Source organism: Macrobrachium nipponense, chromosome 10 (genome assembly GCF_015104395.2).
Source record: "Macrobrachium nipponense isolate FS-2020 chromosome 10, ASM1510439v2, whole genome shotgun sequence".
Lineage (NCBI taxonomy): Eukaryota > Metazoa > Arthropoda > Malacostraca > Decapoda > Palaemonidae > Macrobrachium > Macrobrachium nipponense.
In genome coordinates, this window is record NC_087204.1 from 44,538,404 (window position 1) to 44,555,903 (window position 17,500).

The 17,500-nt window shown below is 34.3% G+C and overlaps 1 protein-coding gene across 9 annotated transcripts in view; it reads right to left on the reverse strand.

The window, feature by feature from the left end:
* The window catches only part of LOC135223599 (dipeptidyl peptidase 4-like), a 312,810-nt gene that overhangs the window by 20,475 nt on the left and 274,835 nt on the right, over positions 1–17,500 (reverse strand). For all 9 annotated transcript variants that reach the window (XM_064262160.1, XM_064262158.1, XM_064262157.1 and 6 more), the window contains 7 exons: positions 5,322–5,431; positions 4,875–4,993; positions 3,357–3,451; positions 3,109–3,183; positions 2,137–2,189; positions 1,684–1,901; positions 1,358–1,527 (listed from right to left, as the gene is read on the reverse strand). In XM_064262160.1, coding sequence (XP_064118230.1) covers positions 1,358–1,527; positions 1,684–1,901; positions 2,137–2,189; positions 3,109–3,183; positions 3,357–3,451; positions 4,875–4,993; positions 5,322–5,431 — 840 coding nt within the window. The remainder of the gene's footprint in view (positions 1–1,357; positions 1,528–1,683; positions 1,902–2,136; positions 2,190–3,108; positions 3,184–3,356; positions 3,452–4,874; positions 4,994–5,321; positions 5,432–17,500) is intronic.

Below are 17,500 nucleotides of genomic sequence, written 5' to 3' on the forward strand. Positions count from 1 at the left end.
ATTAAATCTAAGGTTAAACAAAGAAAAACTAAAATGTTGTGTGTGCATGGATCAAACTTAATTTACAAACAAAAAATAACAGAATTTCCACAATGAGCTTTGATTAAAAAATAGATTTACACTGCATATCTCATAAGAACAGGTAAACTATTTGCATTCATAGTCTATTACAATAATGTCTGGGATTATAAATATTTTACCTAAATGCAGAGCATTTTCCCCAGTTCGTTAGTTTGTTAAAATCAAGATAAAAGTTAAAGTTTTCATGTAGTTTAACAAATATACTCAATTTCATAAGAAACTAATCTTATAATTCCCATAAATGTAACTGCACTACAAAGGTGAAAGAAATTTAAACAAATTTTGCTAAAACAATATTTATAACTGAAAAAAATATTTTCAATGCAAAATGTATTCCTAATGAGCAATAATACAAAGAAACTAATCCTTGTACAACAGCGTGTCAGGACTCAAACAAAATTTCTCTTAAGATGCTGGTGTTTATACCAAGAACTAAAGTACAGTAGATGGATACAAAAAATACCCATATAATCACATTATTAACAAAGCAACTAACGATTTAGTTAGTTTACTTTCAGAAAATAATACAGCTCTCCAGACAATAGTTCATGCAATCAGTAATATACAGTACCTACAACAGTCTCCAAGACAATAGTAGTTCATGCAGTCAGTAATGTCTACAACAGACTCAAGAGGAAACACCTGCCAGAGAGAGACAGGTCAATATATACCAGATGAGGCAATATTAGATTTCCAGCTCTGAATGATTGTAGTCATGACTTTCCTATGAAGTGGCTTTATGGTCAAATTTTACAACAGCATTTGTTTAAATTCATATATCTGTCTCATACAGGTCATTGTTTCAATTCATAAACCTATTTTAAAAGGGCCCCCAAATGCAATTGCCCTGCCAAGCCTCTAACTGTTTCTTAGCTGATAATGCCAAGTACCAATATTCCTTAATAATGAGAAAAGCCATTCCAACATCACTTATAACTTACTGTCAAATTTCCATAATATTACAATTCAAATATGTAAATAGTAATGGTATACTATTGTGATAACGTAAAATTAAAAACCCATGAAAGTACTGCAATGAAATTCACGTACTGGACCTCAAATTTATTTGTAGGACATTTTTTAAAATGTCTCCCAAAGAATTAAACAGTGTCCAAAAATTTCTAGGCAAATAATGTTAAAATCCTTATGAAATAATCATCATCATCATTACAGTACATTTTCTTTACAGGACTCTATGTAATTAGTTTTCTCATAAAACAAATGGCATGAAATATAGAAACATACACTAGGCACACAACAGCTGTCACTAACTCACCTTGGGATACTTGATGGACTGCTGAATAGGGTACTGGAAAGCTAAGTCTCCAGGGCGACCATACAAGGGGAAGTTCATAGTATCTACATGAGAATCATTAAAGGTTGCAAAAGTAAGACGGCGGCTATTAGGACCGAACCATAAAGCAGAATTAGAACTCAAAATTTCCTCTGAAAAGAAAAATAATAATAGATAACTTAGCAGTGTCAGAGAGTATTCAGTTATATTTTGAGAATTATGTTATTATATATTCACTGAATGCTAAGATAGTAATGACTTCACATGCTTTGTAATGCATAAAAAAAAGGAGTACCAGTTTAAATTACCTTCATAAACCCAATCTGGAATGCCATTGAAAATGCTTCCAATTTGTCCAGTATCAGTGAGCCTATACATTGTATTCAGGTCAGGTCCCGTGGTGTAATATAAATCATTGTGTGAAACAAATGCAATGGAATCTTCTGTTGGAGCCCAAGTGGCATATAATAAAGGTGGCTGATCACTTCGCGTTCTCACCCTCTGGGGAGCCAATGGTGTTGTCTCGCTAGAACAAAATTGGATAGATATTGCTAAAGCAGTTATGATTTTTTAATATGTTCAGAATGTGAACCTGCATCATATCTTACATTTTTACAAAGTTAAAGAGAGAGTTGCAGAATATGTCCAATTCTTCACAAAAAATGCTGTACTACTCATCACATTTAACTCATCATAATGTATTTCATGGGTGCACTAACAAAGTATCACAAAGCTTCAAGAAGTGGAAATGACCTACTCACCCAGTCTCAAGGTTAAGAATTGTATGGCGAGCCAAGTAGGAATACCGGAATAGCTGCAAACATGGAATAAGAAAATGATGACCTCCACAGTAAAAGGAAATCCAAGAACACTCAAATTATGAAGACTTCAAATTTACCTGACATACAAATGAATTAAATTTGCAAAAATCAATATTTTCTATAAAAATTCTGCTTTGCAATAACTATCAAGAAGTTTTCAGGTTACTTATAAAACTTGGAGTACATAAGAAATACCGTAATTACTCTTTGACAATACTATATTATCCAACATGCTGATGATTTTTAAGACCTACAAACAACTATGTCAAAATGACTGCATAAGCTCTATAATAATAACATTCATTCTATAACTTCTCATAATCTATAAGTCAATCAAGCTATGACTTGTAAGTTCTAGAGTGCACTACACAATTTTTTTCCAAGGTTTCATGTGCCATACATAAGATGAGTAGATTCTCCAATATGTAACCCATCTTTAAATATTAATAAAGCAATATTATGTTTGTGAAATAAACTGCCTCCCCAAAGTAGCAAATTCTTCTTTGGTTCCATACTGCACTTTTGCCTCATTAATGGAGTATGAGTCACATATGGAGTCTCTTTAATTCGTGTACTGTTCAGCCAGGTCAACTCCTAGATGCCCGGATGGACATATCACTGTAAGCAGTCATGTGTTACATACTCCACTACATAAGACTTTAGGAAAATACTTAATCTAATGATGCTGTGAAGAAATACCATTTACATCTATGTTTTGTGCTCTTTTAAAAAGCAGTTTTAATGCACTGCAAAACTCAATAGTACTGTAAATCCCTTAAAATACATTATCCCAGCATCAGTGTAACAAAAACTTGTTGAGTTTCAATTCACTATCTCCCCATAAGAATATTAGGAATGATTTTAGAATGTTTTCCTTATCAATGAAATTAGATTTAAATGAGAATATCATACCTTCTGAACATCATGAACAAAAAGAAGATATTTTCTGCTTGGAGACAAGCTGTACTTGAAAGGGCGCCATTCTTGCTGTAAATTAAATAAAAACACCATTATAGACATAAAATAATCAGTACACTCAGAAATAATGTAATACTGGCAACAATTAATGCCTATAAACAAACTCCCTGATCCAACAAGAGAAGAGAGAGAAATGTAATAAAAAAAAAAAGGCAATTCAGAAGAAAAGCAAAATACATTACCATAAATTCCTTAGAAACTAATTCTTTCGGAAGCGGTGTCCCTACAGTGAATATGTTGAGTGCACCCTCTTCTGTCCTGTACAAAAACTCATTATCTGCAATAAAAGAAAATAGGGATATTTAATGATGGATACAGGCATCCCAGCAAACACGAGTATTGGTCGTACATTGATCCATTACTGGAAATCCAGACTTTTGGACATTGGCAAGAATGATCAGAAGCATTGGTCCAATTGTTATCCATTTGCACACCGGGCCCTTAATGGCACTGTATCGAAAGAGGTTTGGACCAATACATGCAATCGATAATAATTCCAATGCATGCATTGGAATATATAGTAGAACAATTATTGGGCAGATGCTGGCATGATTACCAGTATCCAATTTATATGTCTGCATAAAAGTGTTAAATTATTTTCAAAAATAATTTTGTCTATACCTAAATACTTGCCACTATCACCCTATAATACTTTGATCAAAATGAATTTAGATGAATATGTAATATAGAGATACATAAGGGTACGCTTTTTGCCAGGAAGACTATGAAAGAAATGTGTTATCTCTATGTACAGCACCCTGTTGTATTTAGTTACTGACAAAATGATTTTTGAAAATTATTTAAACACTTTTATGCAGACACAATCAGTCAAAACTGTTCTGTGATAAGTTTTGTGGCTGTTATGTAAACAATGATTTAAATTAAAGCATTAACACAAAAAAATAGGATTCCGTTATACTGGTGTTAAAATCAAAATAGTTACAATTCCATTTTTATTCAGAAGGCAAAAAATGGTTTACAAAACAATTAACTTCCCTACAGTCGCAGTAACTACCTGATTTGCTTTGCTCATTATTGTACCTTCAGGACTAACACTGGTAAGATAAAGAACTGAGAAACTACTTACAACATCCACATATTCTTTAGTACAGAATTTTTTTTTTCATGATAATCTCATAGTAAGCTATTTTGATCACCATTTCACCAGACACTGCACCTCACATTTACTCCATGGAGATGAGTACTACTTGAGTTATCGGTTGCCGAGTGACTTCTTTCCATCCTTCAATCCATCAAACACATACATGGATGCCAAGTGTTGCTCGTCTCATAATGTAATTTCCAACCATAATAATTTAAATAATTCCATCAGCAATCAATATCATTTGAATTCATATCTTTATTAATGTCTATATAAGTAGCTATGTACAATAAAAAGTATTATGACTGTTTTCAAAGCACGTTTTCTACGTGTGCATCGTTTCACAAATGAATTTTAAACAAAACAATACGTGAACGATAATATGTTTTACAGACATCGTAGGGTAATCTCTGAGAGAGAGAGAGAGAGAGAGAGAGAGAGAGAGAGAGAGAGAGAGAGAGAGATAGAGAGAGAGAAGAAGCGAGAGAGAGAGGAGAGATGAGAGAGAGAGGGGGGGGGGGGGGGGGGGGGGCAAGCACCTAGTATGAGTGTTGCAAGTAAGGACTAAGGAGAAGTTGACGGTGAACTTGAGTCTTACCAGAAATCCACGTTCCATTAAAAGATGCAGCAGAAAAAGTACCGTTAAGCACTTCTGCCAAGTCTATCCCTCTACGATCAGATGTAAGGGCTGATGATGTAGGGGCACCCGCTTCGTTCCTGCCAGTGGGAAAACAAACGGAATCTTAACTCAGATCTCCCAATGTGAGAATATACAATATTAATCCATTACATGCTTATTTTCGTTATGCTGCTTTTGTCCTTTTGTAAGCTATAATTATATATTTTTAAATAGATATGTATAAAACCAAAGCGGTTTTAGAAATGATTGAAATGACGGTAACTATATCAACAAGGAACCAAAAGACGAAAAGGAGGGGAAAATAATGCATTATGAGAGAGAAGAAACTTGACTCAATCCCGCATAAACAGTTTAGTAAAAGGGCAAAACCCATTAAGGTACATGCATTAAATACCCATGACTTACCCGCGTGTTAATACGATGATGGCAATGGCCGCTGACACCACCAGCATGACACCGATGGTTCCTATCAGCAGGTTCCGCCATATTCGAGGTTTCGTTGACCCCACTAGCTCCTGTAACACAAAATGTAATCAACATCTGCTGACGTGTTTTGTATGGTATACTAACTGGGTGACAATTCTGCTATTTACTTCATGAAAAGAATATTTTTAAACAAACAAATATACAATATATATTATATATATATATATATTATATATATATATATATATATAGATATATATAGAAATACATACTTACATAAATTGAAATAGCATTTTTAGTATTTTTTTCTATTTACACAATAATTTTCTTTTATTTATATTTGTATCTATTCATAGCATTTTCCATACTACTAAAAGGCCTTGACTTACGGCTTAAGCTGATGTAATTTTTCATCTTGGTTTCAAATCTGCACCAAGTTGCAAACACAGGTGCATTAACCATTTCTACCAATATTGACAAAGTACGGGTACTCATTACTGTTTTATGTACAACTTATGTAATATATTAGTTACCAAACATATCAACAAAACAGACTATACAATATTTGGTCCATATATTAAACTACTGTCCATGCAAACGCACTTGCATTTACGAGTCACCACTCAAAAGTACCAGATGAAGATAATGGCCCTAAACATCCGCATTTTGATGGAAATATTTGGATTTCATTCACGGAAATTCGTCATACTTGAACTCCTGTCAATTTTTTTTTTTTAAATCACGGTTTCCATTTTAGATGAGCTCGCTATTTATATGCTAATGTATATTAAACATTGCGCCAATAAGGTTATCTGGCATCATAGCATGAACTGATCTTGATTTTGTTCAAGAAACTATTTAACCAACCATCACATGCGAATATGGCATTGTATCGAATGGTTCTCTTACTTATTAAATTCTGAACGATTTCACCCTAATAATTATCATGTTTCGTGTCTGACTACCTCAACCAACAAACACCTTGTGGACATGTTATGGCGGCGAATGTAGTATATATATATATATATATATATATATATATATATATATATATATATATATATATATATATATACACACACACACACATAACCATCGTCCTGTGGTCAAATAGCTCCTACGTAATTGCTCCTGCATGATCCGTGTGTGATCCCGAACGGAACAGTATATACGTGGTTCCTGAAAAATTTACTCTCTGGACCGAAGCAGTGAATTATATAACTGCTAAGCAGTGTGGAGAAGGCAGAAGGTTAATGTCAAATAAAGCCATCCCTTTCTGATAAAGGGGAGATAAACCAGTCGATTCCTGGAATAGCTTGTACACAACTGAACTCTTGTTTAACATAAATATTAACAAATCAATAAGAAGTACACAAAGAACACTTGACTTAATCTTTGAAATAAAATAAGCGGATGGCGTTATACACACAGTTCTACAAATCAGAGAGTCAGAATCAGGTTTTCGTCTCTTGCCTCTGGCAGCTAAATAGGAAAAGGTCAAGTTCCGAGGACCTCCCCGAACATGTGTATGAATCTATCCCTGACACCTCAAGGTAGAAAGACTAAACGGTGGTGATAATGGCGTTACTGATGCACTATTCATAGATGTTGAAACCGATGATTAAAGCAATGGCTGTCGTAGTGGTAGTACAGTAATTACGAAAACAGCATATGCTGTTCTCGTAGCCGAATAAAAATTTTTATTCATATTTTCCTAAAGCTACAAATATCCTCATAAAAACAAAGGCTAAGATTATTAATGTATATACGCTCTTCTTTTCGCATTAAAGGTCATATATATCTTCCTATATTAACGGCAAGGTTATTCACATAAAGCAACTCATTATCATTACCGTTACTGAGTAAATGCTAAAATAATGCAGGTTATCCACCTCGTGTAGGCTGCTATTCAACCTCCTCGATAATATTGCTTTGTTTATAAGTAGTGACAATTACCTTAAAAGGTAGCATATTTCCGGTTGTACAGAACGAGAGAGAGAGAGAGAGAGAGAGAGAGAGAGAGAGAGAGAGAGAGAGAGAGAGAGAGAGAGAGAAACCGGAATTACAGAGTAAGCAACAAAACGCAAAATTAGTACTATAAATAGCACAAAAGGAAATTTTTGGTTAACCTCAATAAAGTGTTCCTTGAAGTAAATCTGTGTAAAGCTACACAGGTTTGTCGTCAAGATTTTGTTCTAAGATACGGATTAACAATGAATACAATCAGTACCGATTAATATAGCATCTGTAAAATCATTTTTCATCTACATTCACCATGAAAATGCACAATCGGGTTGCAATGTGATCACTGGATCTTTCTTTATATACGTAGGCAAAAAAGGGCAATTGAAATTAAGAGGAGGAATGTAAAAGATTTTTTTAACTAGTTCTTTTATGATGTTGAAGTATGGTGATTAAGTTTTCGAGAAAGAAAACACCAGAGATCTATGAAACTACGTATTTACAGCAAAATTCCATATAAGAAAAAATCTGACGAGGAAGAAATAAAATTACACGAAATCTGGAAGTGGAAGGATAAAATATTTAATTATGGTTTGAGTAGTAAAATATGTAAAAATGTTCGTTTGCTAAGAGCTTACGAATGAAGCTGAAAAACGTGGGACTCAGTATCTGGAGCAGTAGTTTGGCGGTAACATGCTGTCCATGAGACACGGTTTCTTTAGGAGCGCTGAAGCAAACAGGAGTTTGTGCAATTGTCTGAACTTCAACTTAATTGTCCTATTTCCGATGTTTTGCTAACACGTGTGAAAGAATACAATAGGAAATTCAATGGCAGGCCTAACTTCCCTCACGAAACAAGTACACTCGGAAGCAAGACTGCTTTGCAAGGTTAAGAGAAAGAAAAAGATGGGGAAGGGGGTGAAATTTTACTGTTAATGTATCTGTCGCACCAAAATCAATTTTCTAAAGTGTAGTTGAAATCTTAAAAAAAAGAATAAAAATTATGAATAACATGGAATCTGGGTAAAATAGCTTCCTTCACTCAACAATCCTAATAGGAGAAACAACGTTCATAAACAGACGCTTGTAATATCCACAAATTCAAATAAATTTATAGTCTGAGCATGTGTGAATGCGCGCCATATGTATATGACGTATTTTTTTGCTCAAGCCATTTACAGACAGATAAACACACACATATATATATATATATATATATATATATATATATATATATATATATATATATATATATATATATATATATATATATATATATATATATATATATATATATATATATATATATATATAATATATATATATATATATATATATATACTATATATATATATATATATATATATATATATATATATATATATATACTACATATATATATATATATATATATATATATATATTATATATATATATATATATATATATATATATATATATAAAAGCAAACTTTACAGAGGAAATATTTGTTTTTCAGCTGCTGAGTTCACTGTATTCAGAGTAAGAGGCAAATTAAAAACAATTAGAAACGATGAGGAAAGGAATAGCAGAATTATTTCAGGGGAAAGAGCTTTTATCTTGCAAACATGAACCGGTGAAAAAGCAAACCACTTCTGAAATAATTCTAACGCTTCGAACTACGGATAAGCATCGATACTTTCGTAACGTACAATTTATACAGATCTAAACCCGACTCATCCAGATTACACCAACTGTCAAAGAAATCAATTTCCTTTGCCAATTTATAACAACTACGGACACGAAAGAGTTAAAAGAGAAAACAGGCCAGCGGTTCCTTTGTACGTAACAGACAATCATCCACCTGGGTTTGATATTGAGGACAGAAGTTCATATGATTGCGGCACTAGCCTATGTTCTGCAAAGATTGGCAATAACATGTTCCGACGCGTCATGCTGAAGATAGACGTTTATTGGCGATTTTGACATCGACGAAGAATGAAATGGAAGGTGTCGCAACGCAAATCTGCTCTCTTCGGATCGATTCATTACCAAGATAACGTCTTTGGGAAAATTTGTCCTTTCATTCGATGCTTAACGTTTAAAGAGACTGCGACGGAGTTGTGCACAGCTCATATTCAGGGAGAAATTATAAAGCAATCAAGCATCACAACTCTTAATGTAACAGCATACAGCTTTTGCATAAAACAAATCTTGCTCGCAGTACACACTTCTCGAGAAAAGAAACACGTTCTTCATTCGCCTGTTTTGCAGTGAATCTCTCTCTCTCTCTCTCTCTCTCTCTCTCTCTCTCTCTCTCTCTCTCTCTCTCTCTCTGCACAAATACATGAATATTAAATTGGAATAAAATATTTTGGCTAAAGGTCGAATGTTGGGACCTATGAGGTTAGTCAATACTGAAAAAATGCTGAAACACTTTGTTTGGAGAGGTGGAAGTAAGAGTAAAAAAGAGAATATAAACGGAGGTACTGTCAAAATAATTAAAATTGTTGTAGCTAGGGGCCGAAGGGACGCTGCAAAGAACCTAAGTAATGCCTACAATGCACCACGTAAGATGCAACTGACGGGACTACCCTTCTACGGGGTAAACCATTTTCAAATATGATCTAAGTCTTATATCGTAAGCTCATCTTATATATCAAGCTCATTTACCCATACAAAGAAGCGGCCATGTGCCTAAGAACAAAAGACTCCTTCCATTCTACCATAAAAGTGCTTTCTTTTATCTTCCCTATTAACGTATCAAAATCCAGTTCGCGAGTACGCCACAGAGCGTCGATGACAGAGAGAGGGGGAGAGTGAAATAGACAACTCAGCTATTTTTGAAGGTTTTCCATACCCCTTAACCTTGAGCTCAAGCGACGGTCGTTATACTTTTGTCCAGTCGATTGTCATCTCTCTCTCTCTCTCTCTCTCTCTCTCTCTCTCTCTCTCACCTGGTATACATGTCACATGTCTCGTTTTAATTATCACATTGCTATTACGATTCCGTTACCTTATTTTACTGAAGATGAAACAGTGTACGCCGTAGATTCCCAAAAGTGAAAGTGGCATAAGATTCAATTCGAGGATAAGCGTTCAGTGCCTAAAAAGCATTCGAGTTTCCCATATGCAGGAAAAATGATTTGGATATGACCTGAAGCACAAATTATATATAAAGTAGGATATATATATATATATATATATAATATATATATATATATTATATATATATATATATATATATATAAATGTGTGTGTGTGTGTGTAAAAAGAAAACTTCAAAAATAAAGACAATACAGAGACAAGGTGGTCGATGGTTAAGAGGTTTGGAGAGGCAGGAGCTGATGGGAGATAATTAAAATGGTTCAAGGACAGGAATGCAAATGGGTATAGCCAAATAGGAAAGGAGAATGAAAAGGTTGGATGGTGGAATATACAAAAAGGTTGACTTGTCGAAAATTACGAGGATGTTTGATTGCAATCAAAACTAATAATGCGCCGATGTTTCTTCGGCGCATTCGACTTTTCTGTACAGCGTATAATGCTGTATGAACCTCTCAGCCACTGACCGTGAAACTTTCAGCCACAGCCCGGCGGTGGGCTGTGTTGTTGGTACCCATAGCGGTGCCAGACGCACGATCACGGCTAACCTTCACCTTAAATCAAATAAACTACAGAGGCTAGAGTGCTGCAATCTGGTGTGTTGGATGACAGGAGGGTGGATCAACGTGCCAATCTGCAGCCCTCTAGCCTCCGTAGGTTTTAAGATCTGAGGACGGACGGACAGACAAATAGCCATCTCGATAGTTTTTTTTTTCACAAAAAACTAAAAGGAATGCATATGCAACAACATAATTAGACACAATATTAAGAAAGGGAGAAGACAGCAGCTGATGTAGGACGAGACGAGAAACGGAATAAGAATTCAAAAGGAAAAAATAATGTTTCGGAATGTGAATGCAGAAACTCTGTTTACCAGGTGTAATTTTTTCATACATGGTGTAAATAAAAAAAAATGAGGAAAAGTATGACTTTAATGGATGCTAATTCCTGAATAATACTCCAATCGAATTCCTGCAATATAAAGAAAGCCGTGTACTGGGCAAAAACAGTCAGTTTTGATAAAGGAGGCAAGTGGCTGGCTGGATTATATTCACTTGATTGCACTAAAACATCCTTGGACTGGACGGGAAAAAAAGTCCTTGTTTAAGAATGAAAAAATGATAAAGGCAGACTTTCAGAATGAAAGGATACTAAGCTTTGAAAGAAGCAGCTGAGTGTGAAGGTAAGACTGATAATACAAAGCACGACAGGTGAAGAGCATTGTGGTAAGATCTGCAGTGGTAAAGTGAAAGAAGTGTGACGTCCGTCCTCAAGGTTCTATGGGTGGGAAGTAAGTCTTACCATATCTGGATTTCCTAAGCAATCAAAGATGACTTTCCAATAATCAGACTTTGTCAGTATCGCAGTGACAGTTTATTCAAAACGGATAGGTTTGAGACTTCTGTTAACAAAATTACATTAGTAATTACGAACATACATTATATATGTATACACATATTTAATGTGTGTGTGTGTGTGTGTGTGAGATGAGAGAGAGAGAGAGAGAGTGAGAGAGGAGAGAGAGAGAGAGAGAGAGAGAGAGAGAGAGAGAGAGAGAGAGAGACCTAATGCTAATATACCTAGTGTAAGTCCGAATCCTGCCGTGGTGTCAGAGGTTCTTCATTCCTGCGTTTGGATCTAAGGGGAATTCAAACACACACACACTATATATATAAATATATATATATATATATATATATATATATGTATGTATGTATGTATGTATGTACATACATACATGCATGTATGTATGTATATATAAAACAGGAATAACTGACAAAGTGGCAGCAGTAACTTCGAGTCAGACTTAATCAAATGTACACGGTACATATGAAATACCTTGGTACATGATTCCTTTACTTATTTTTTGTACCAAAAGCAACTATTCTAAATTAAATACTTTTTAACCACGATGGCAATTGCTTACCATTCAAAGCGTCATTGAAGCGAAGATGTTTCCTAAATTACTTATTTGTCCTTTTGATCGGCCATGTCCGTTCTCATATTTATTATCAAAAGTGTCTCATGAATTCACCTATTCCAACACTGACACTTCGGCTGAGAACAAACACAATGGTCTGACGAGATTCAAGACCAACAAACAAACAAAATTTATATCATAATCTTAAACATGCTACCAAGATTGTGTAGCTCATTATAAGATTAGTATTGTGTGTTCGCGCGTCCTGAATGGCTAAGGGAATAAGGGAACGCTAATAGAATACATTGAATCGATAATTTCGTTTAGCATTGAGTTAGCTCAAACAAAATACACGTTTCATGTACTTCTTGGCGCCAATAGGATAAAAACTCCTACATCGCATTAATATCACGAAAATGACATTACATTATTGCAATTTAACTGGCATAACATGGGGTTTCTTCGGCGTACCTGACAAGGCAACTGAAAAACAGCTGACTGTCGTAATTTACTCTACCTCTCAAGGTCTCACCACAAAGGAATGCCAGTGAGTACCTACTCCCAATCCGGACTGAAGCACAGAACCAAAGATTTTTCTCCCTTTCAAAGATTTATCTCTTAAAAGAGACTATTCCCTTTAATATAACACAAAATCGTCTTCAAGAGAAATGTTCACCACAAACCTTTGAGACTTAAAAATATTTTAGAAATGAATTTTTAAAAGGAATTCTACCAGTGCCGTATTCCAATTCATTTCAACACCCCAACACGCTCAATAACGAGCTATTTTGTACAATCTTCAGAACGCAAAAGGAACGATATATACTAAATATACACTAAGATATAGGCCTTACTAGCTTGGACGATAAGTGTAGCTTGGAATCTAAACTGGTAAGTCGTAGAGAAGCGCAACTGATTGCTCAACTAACTTCATTTTCATGTAAGGTTCAGGCTTACATGGTGTTGATCGTACTTACAAAATTCAGTCTCTGATAAATCCAGTTCTTCAGTTACGCTGCAGCAAGGGCAACGTAAGGAAGGATCCAGGTTTATTGGTATGATGGTACTCAAGTTAGCATTAAATACTACAGGCTTCATTCCTTTAGCGATTGTCTTCCTGCATTAAATCTCAATAATGACATTTATAAAACTTTTTAAGTGAAAGTCTTATAAAGTTTTGTGCATGATTTTCAGCGGAAGGTTACTTTTCCTATCGCAATGGTTTTCTGTTGAATTCGGTCTAGAGTTAAGTTTCTGATAACGCCGGTCTCTGCAAAAACCTTTTGACCTTTGCAAAAAGAGCCTACTCTCATGAAAAACTTACTTCTTGTCATAAAGTAAATAAAACAAGCTTTTTAGAGACCGATACTGGCATTCCTTCTTCCCTACGAATTTGATTAGAGGAAAAACCAACTACTCTAGGAAACATTTTGGACAGGAACCACAGTTCAAACATCACTTGCCATTCAAGTCGAGCAGAAATGGAGAGGGCTGGGATTGTTCACATCAACCGAACTTCGCAGGGTGAAACTCGTCACAAAACTTCGTAGCACCAGGTATAATGGTTTAAACCATTCGAGTCAACCATATGTCAAGATCAACCGCAATTTTGAGAAAGTCCGCCACGGATTCGACAGTCACCAGAAAGTGGTTTCATGAAAGCTTTAGTGTACCTTTGCAATATTTACTGATATCAACACTAACAGCAACAGCCTTGGTATAAAAGAATAGCAAAAGTAAGTTTTCCTAATAGCAGATGAATAATAAATATATATAAACCAAACACCCAGAGGAAAAAGGCACCTTTTACTTACGTGTAAAAAGGAACCAAAAATCTTTATGATTCTTACGGTTGACATGGAAAGGCGTCAGAATATTCATAAAAAATACAGAATTTAAATAAATTTCATACAACAGAACGCGTACATTTGCCTTGATAGATACATCACTAACATCTAGAGAATACATAATAGTTCACACACTATATGTACATATCATACATTTATATATATATATATAATATATATATATATATATATATATTTATATATATATATATAATATATAATTAATATATAATATATATTATTACATTACATACTACATCATTATATAATATATACATATATACAGGCGTGTGTATAATCATGTATCAACGCGTTTCTAAATGCTATGTAGTACCAAAATGATAATTACCTCTACAAAATATTTTCACCAATGGCGCGAAAAAATCCAAATTTTTAATGTTAAATATACGAAATTTCGATATTTTAAATTACTGTCCCATTAAATATTCATCTAATGTATACAACCCACAAAATTAGACATTATTATTATTATTATTAATTAGAATGCTAAAAGGCACACAAAGGATGAGCTAGGCGGAAGTGTGAATCGACGCTTGTACCGCACTTCATTTTCCTCATGTCTCCGTTGTCATCTTCGTAGGAATGATCCACTTACCAAAGCATCACCACCTTTCTCTTTGTTCCCCTTTACCTGTCACATCCACTCACCTGCGGAAAGAGAGAAGAGTGACATTTAGTAACCAAACCACAAAACCGGAGAATGAACATATTTGCATACCTAAGCATTAAGAAATCCCTCCTTGTATCTACATTTGATTTTCTTCAAGGTTGTGTTCACACACCAATGAAAGACTGATTCCCGTTACCACAATGGAAATCAAATGCATCAAACGAAATTGAAGTACTGGAAAATGGTTTCGTTTGAGAAAAACTACAGACACTATTTATTCATTTGCTAATTCTTAATGAAAAGCATGACGAAGCATTCAAAAATATTTAGTCAGTTACATAATGAGAATCTTTGTTTATCTATGTGAGTATCAGGCTCAGGCAAATATATATTCCGCAAACAACCAGCAACAAAGCTCATCCTCTGGAGAGGGAGATGAGAAATACATGACATAACCAAGTCCCACGCAACGCCATAATTAAGCAATGAAGGAGAGGTTGAAGGGGTTTTAGCCGACAGCGGCCAGGTAATTACCACGGGCAAAAGTAGTAACAGAGTCAAGGACGAAGAAATGTAACAAACAGCACCTTGTGAAATGGCTCCTCGGGGTGCTATGGCAGCAACAGCAACGACGAGATATACGAATAATTTTTTTTTTTTTTAAATCCACCAAGACACAATTTCCCTTTGCAGGTCGGTAGGTAGGCTTCAGCAGAAAAATGTAGCTTAGGATATATATATATTATATATATGTATGTATATATATATATATATATATATATATATATATATATATATATATATATATACTAATAAAAGGAGCCCATAAAAAAACACCAAAATGTAGAGAGAAAAGTACTATATTTCAGAGACTGCTGTCTCTCTCTTCAGGTATATGAATGAGAAAAGTTACAGAAAAGGTGTATTTTTTATACCAGAGATTCGTCCACAAGTAAGCCAATTTAGGTCACCCCCCGTGATTGGCTTACTTGTGGACGAATCTCTTGGTATAATACCACCTTTTCTGTAAACTTTTCTCATTCATATACCTGAAGAGAGAGACAGCAGTCTCTGAAATATAGTACTTTTCTCTCTACATTTGGTGTTTTTATGGGCTCCTTTTATTTAGATGGAATTCTGTTGTTACAGAACATTTTTACCAGTCATATATATATATGTGTGTGTGTGTGTGTTTGTGTGTGTGTGTGTGTGTGTGTGTGTGTGGTGTGTGTGTGTGTGTGTGTGGTGTGTGTTTTGCAAATAATGTACTCCCAAATAAAAAAAAATACGTTTGTAATGTACATATGTGATATTTTTATATGACAGCTTCTTAATATATAAATTCAAAGTAAAACCTGTTGGTTACATTAGAAAAATCTACATTTATAGGCAACAAAGCGAAGCTTCAGTCTTCACATTTTTACTTCGCTAGCGCAAGGCGAAATCTGACACAATCTGCCATTTTGGTCAACTATGGCCTTTAAGTAAAAGGAATGCAATGTTGGTCCTACTGGGGGTTAATATCGGATATGAAAGAGTCAGTGGTGGGTCGGAGAGAGAGAGAGAGAGAGAGAGAGAGAGAGAGAGAGAGAGAGAGAGAGAGAGAGAGAGAGAGACCAACGACTAAAAGAGTATCTTAATACCCTATAGTCTGGAATTTTGTTATGCATAAATAACATCATTCAGTGGCTGTAGCTCCTAAAATACGGTTTTGGGTCCGAAAAAAAAAAAAAAGAGAGCTGCAGTGACACAGGAGTAAACAGATATGCCCTCAAGTGGGTAAGAGGGAGATAAAAAAGCTGAACACGCACACAAGAATGTCTGGTGTCAAATAACCAGAAGATGCTGGTCATATTCATTAACAACCCCTGGCACAACGAGGGTAAGCGCTTGGCAGCGTCACTTCTTTTCCTATATTTCTTTTTCTCTTCTTGCGTAACTTAGGGGGAGGTGAAGCCGTGAGCAGAAACTATTAACGAAAAGCAGAAAAATTACTAACACTCATGATACTCCCAGGAATACCATATATATATATATATTATATATATATATATATATATATATATAATATATATATATATAATACATATAATATATGCGTGCTTTATTTACTTATCTAATATTATCTATAATATTATAGATATTTATATAATATATATATATAGATATATATATATATAATATATATATATATATATATATATACTATATATACTATATATATATCTATATATATATACTATATCTATATATATATATATATATATATATAGTATATATATATATATATATATATATATATATATATATATAAGTAAATAAAGGCCAATCTAGGACATGCTACAAAACTACGATATGGTAAATACAGCAATATCAGGATTTAAGACATCAGCCACCAACGATACCTGAAGGAAATTCAATACAGTAACGATTCAGTGTAATAAAATTAACACAGCTGCAATAAACAAACAAAAATGGGGGCTAAAACAATTTTATATTATATATTTTAACTGAAAATATTCCAGAGAAACACTACTAATATATGAGCTATACTTGACTACTATAAAGGATATATAATCCGAAAGATTATTCTATATTTCAAGTAAATAGGTATTTTCCCTCGTAACAACATACGAATTGTGCACTTTTAATCACTTTTTCTCAAGAGTAACCCAATTGCGATACATAAGAGCCGTGATTGGAAGGTTCTAGA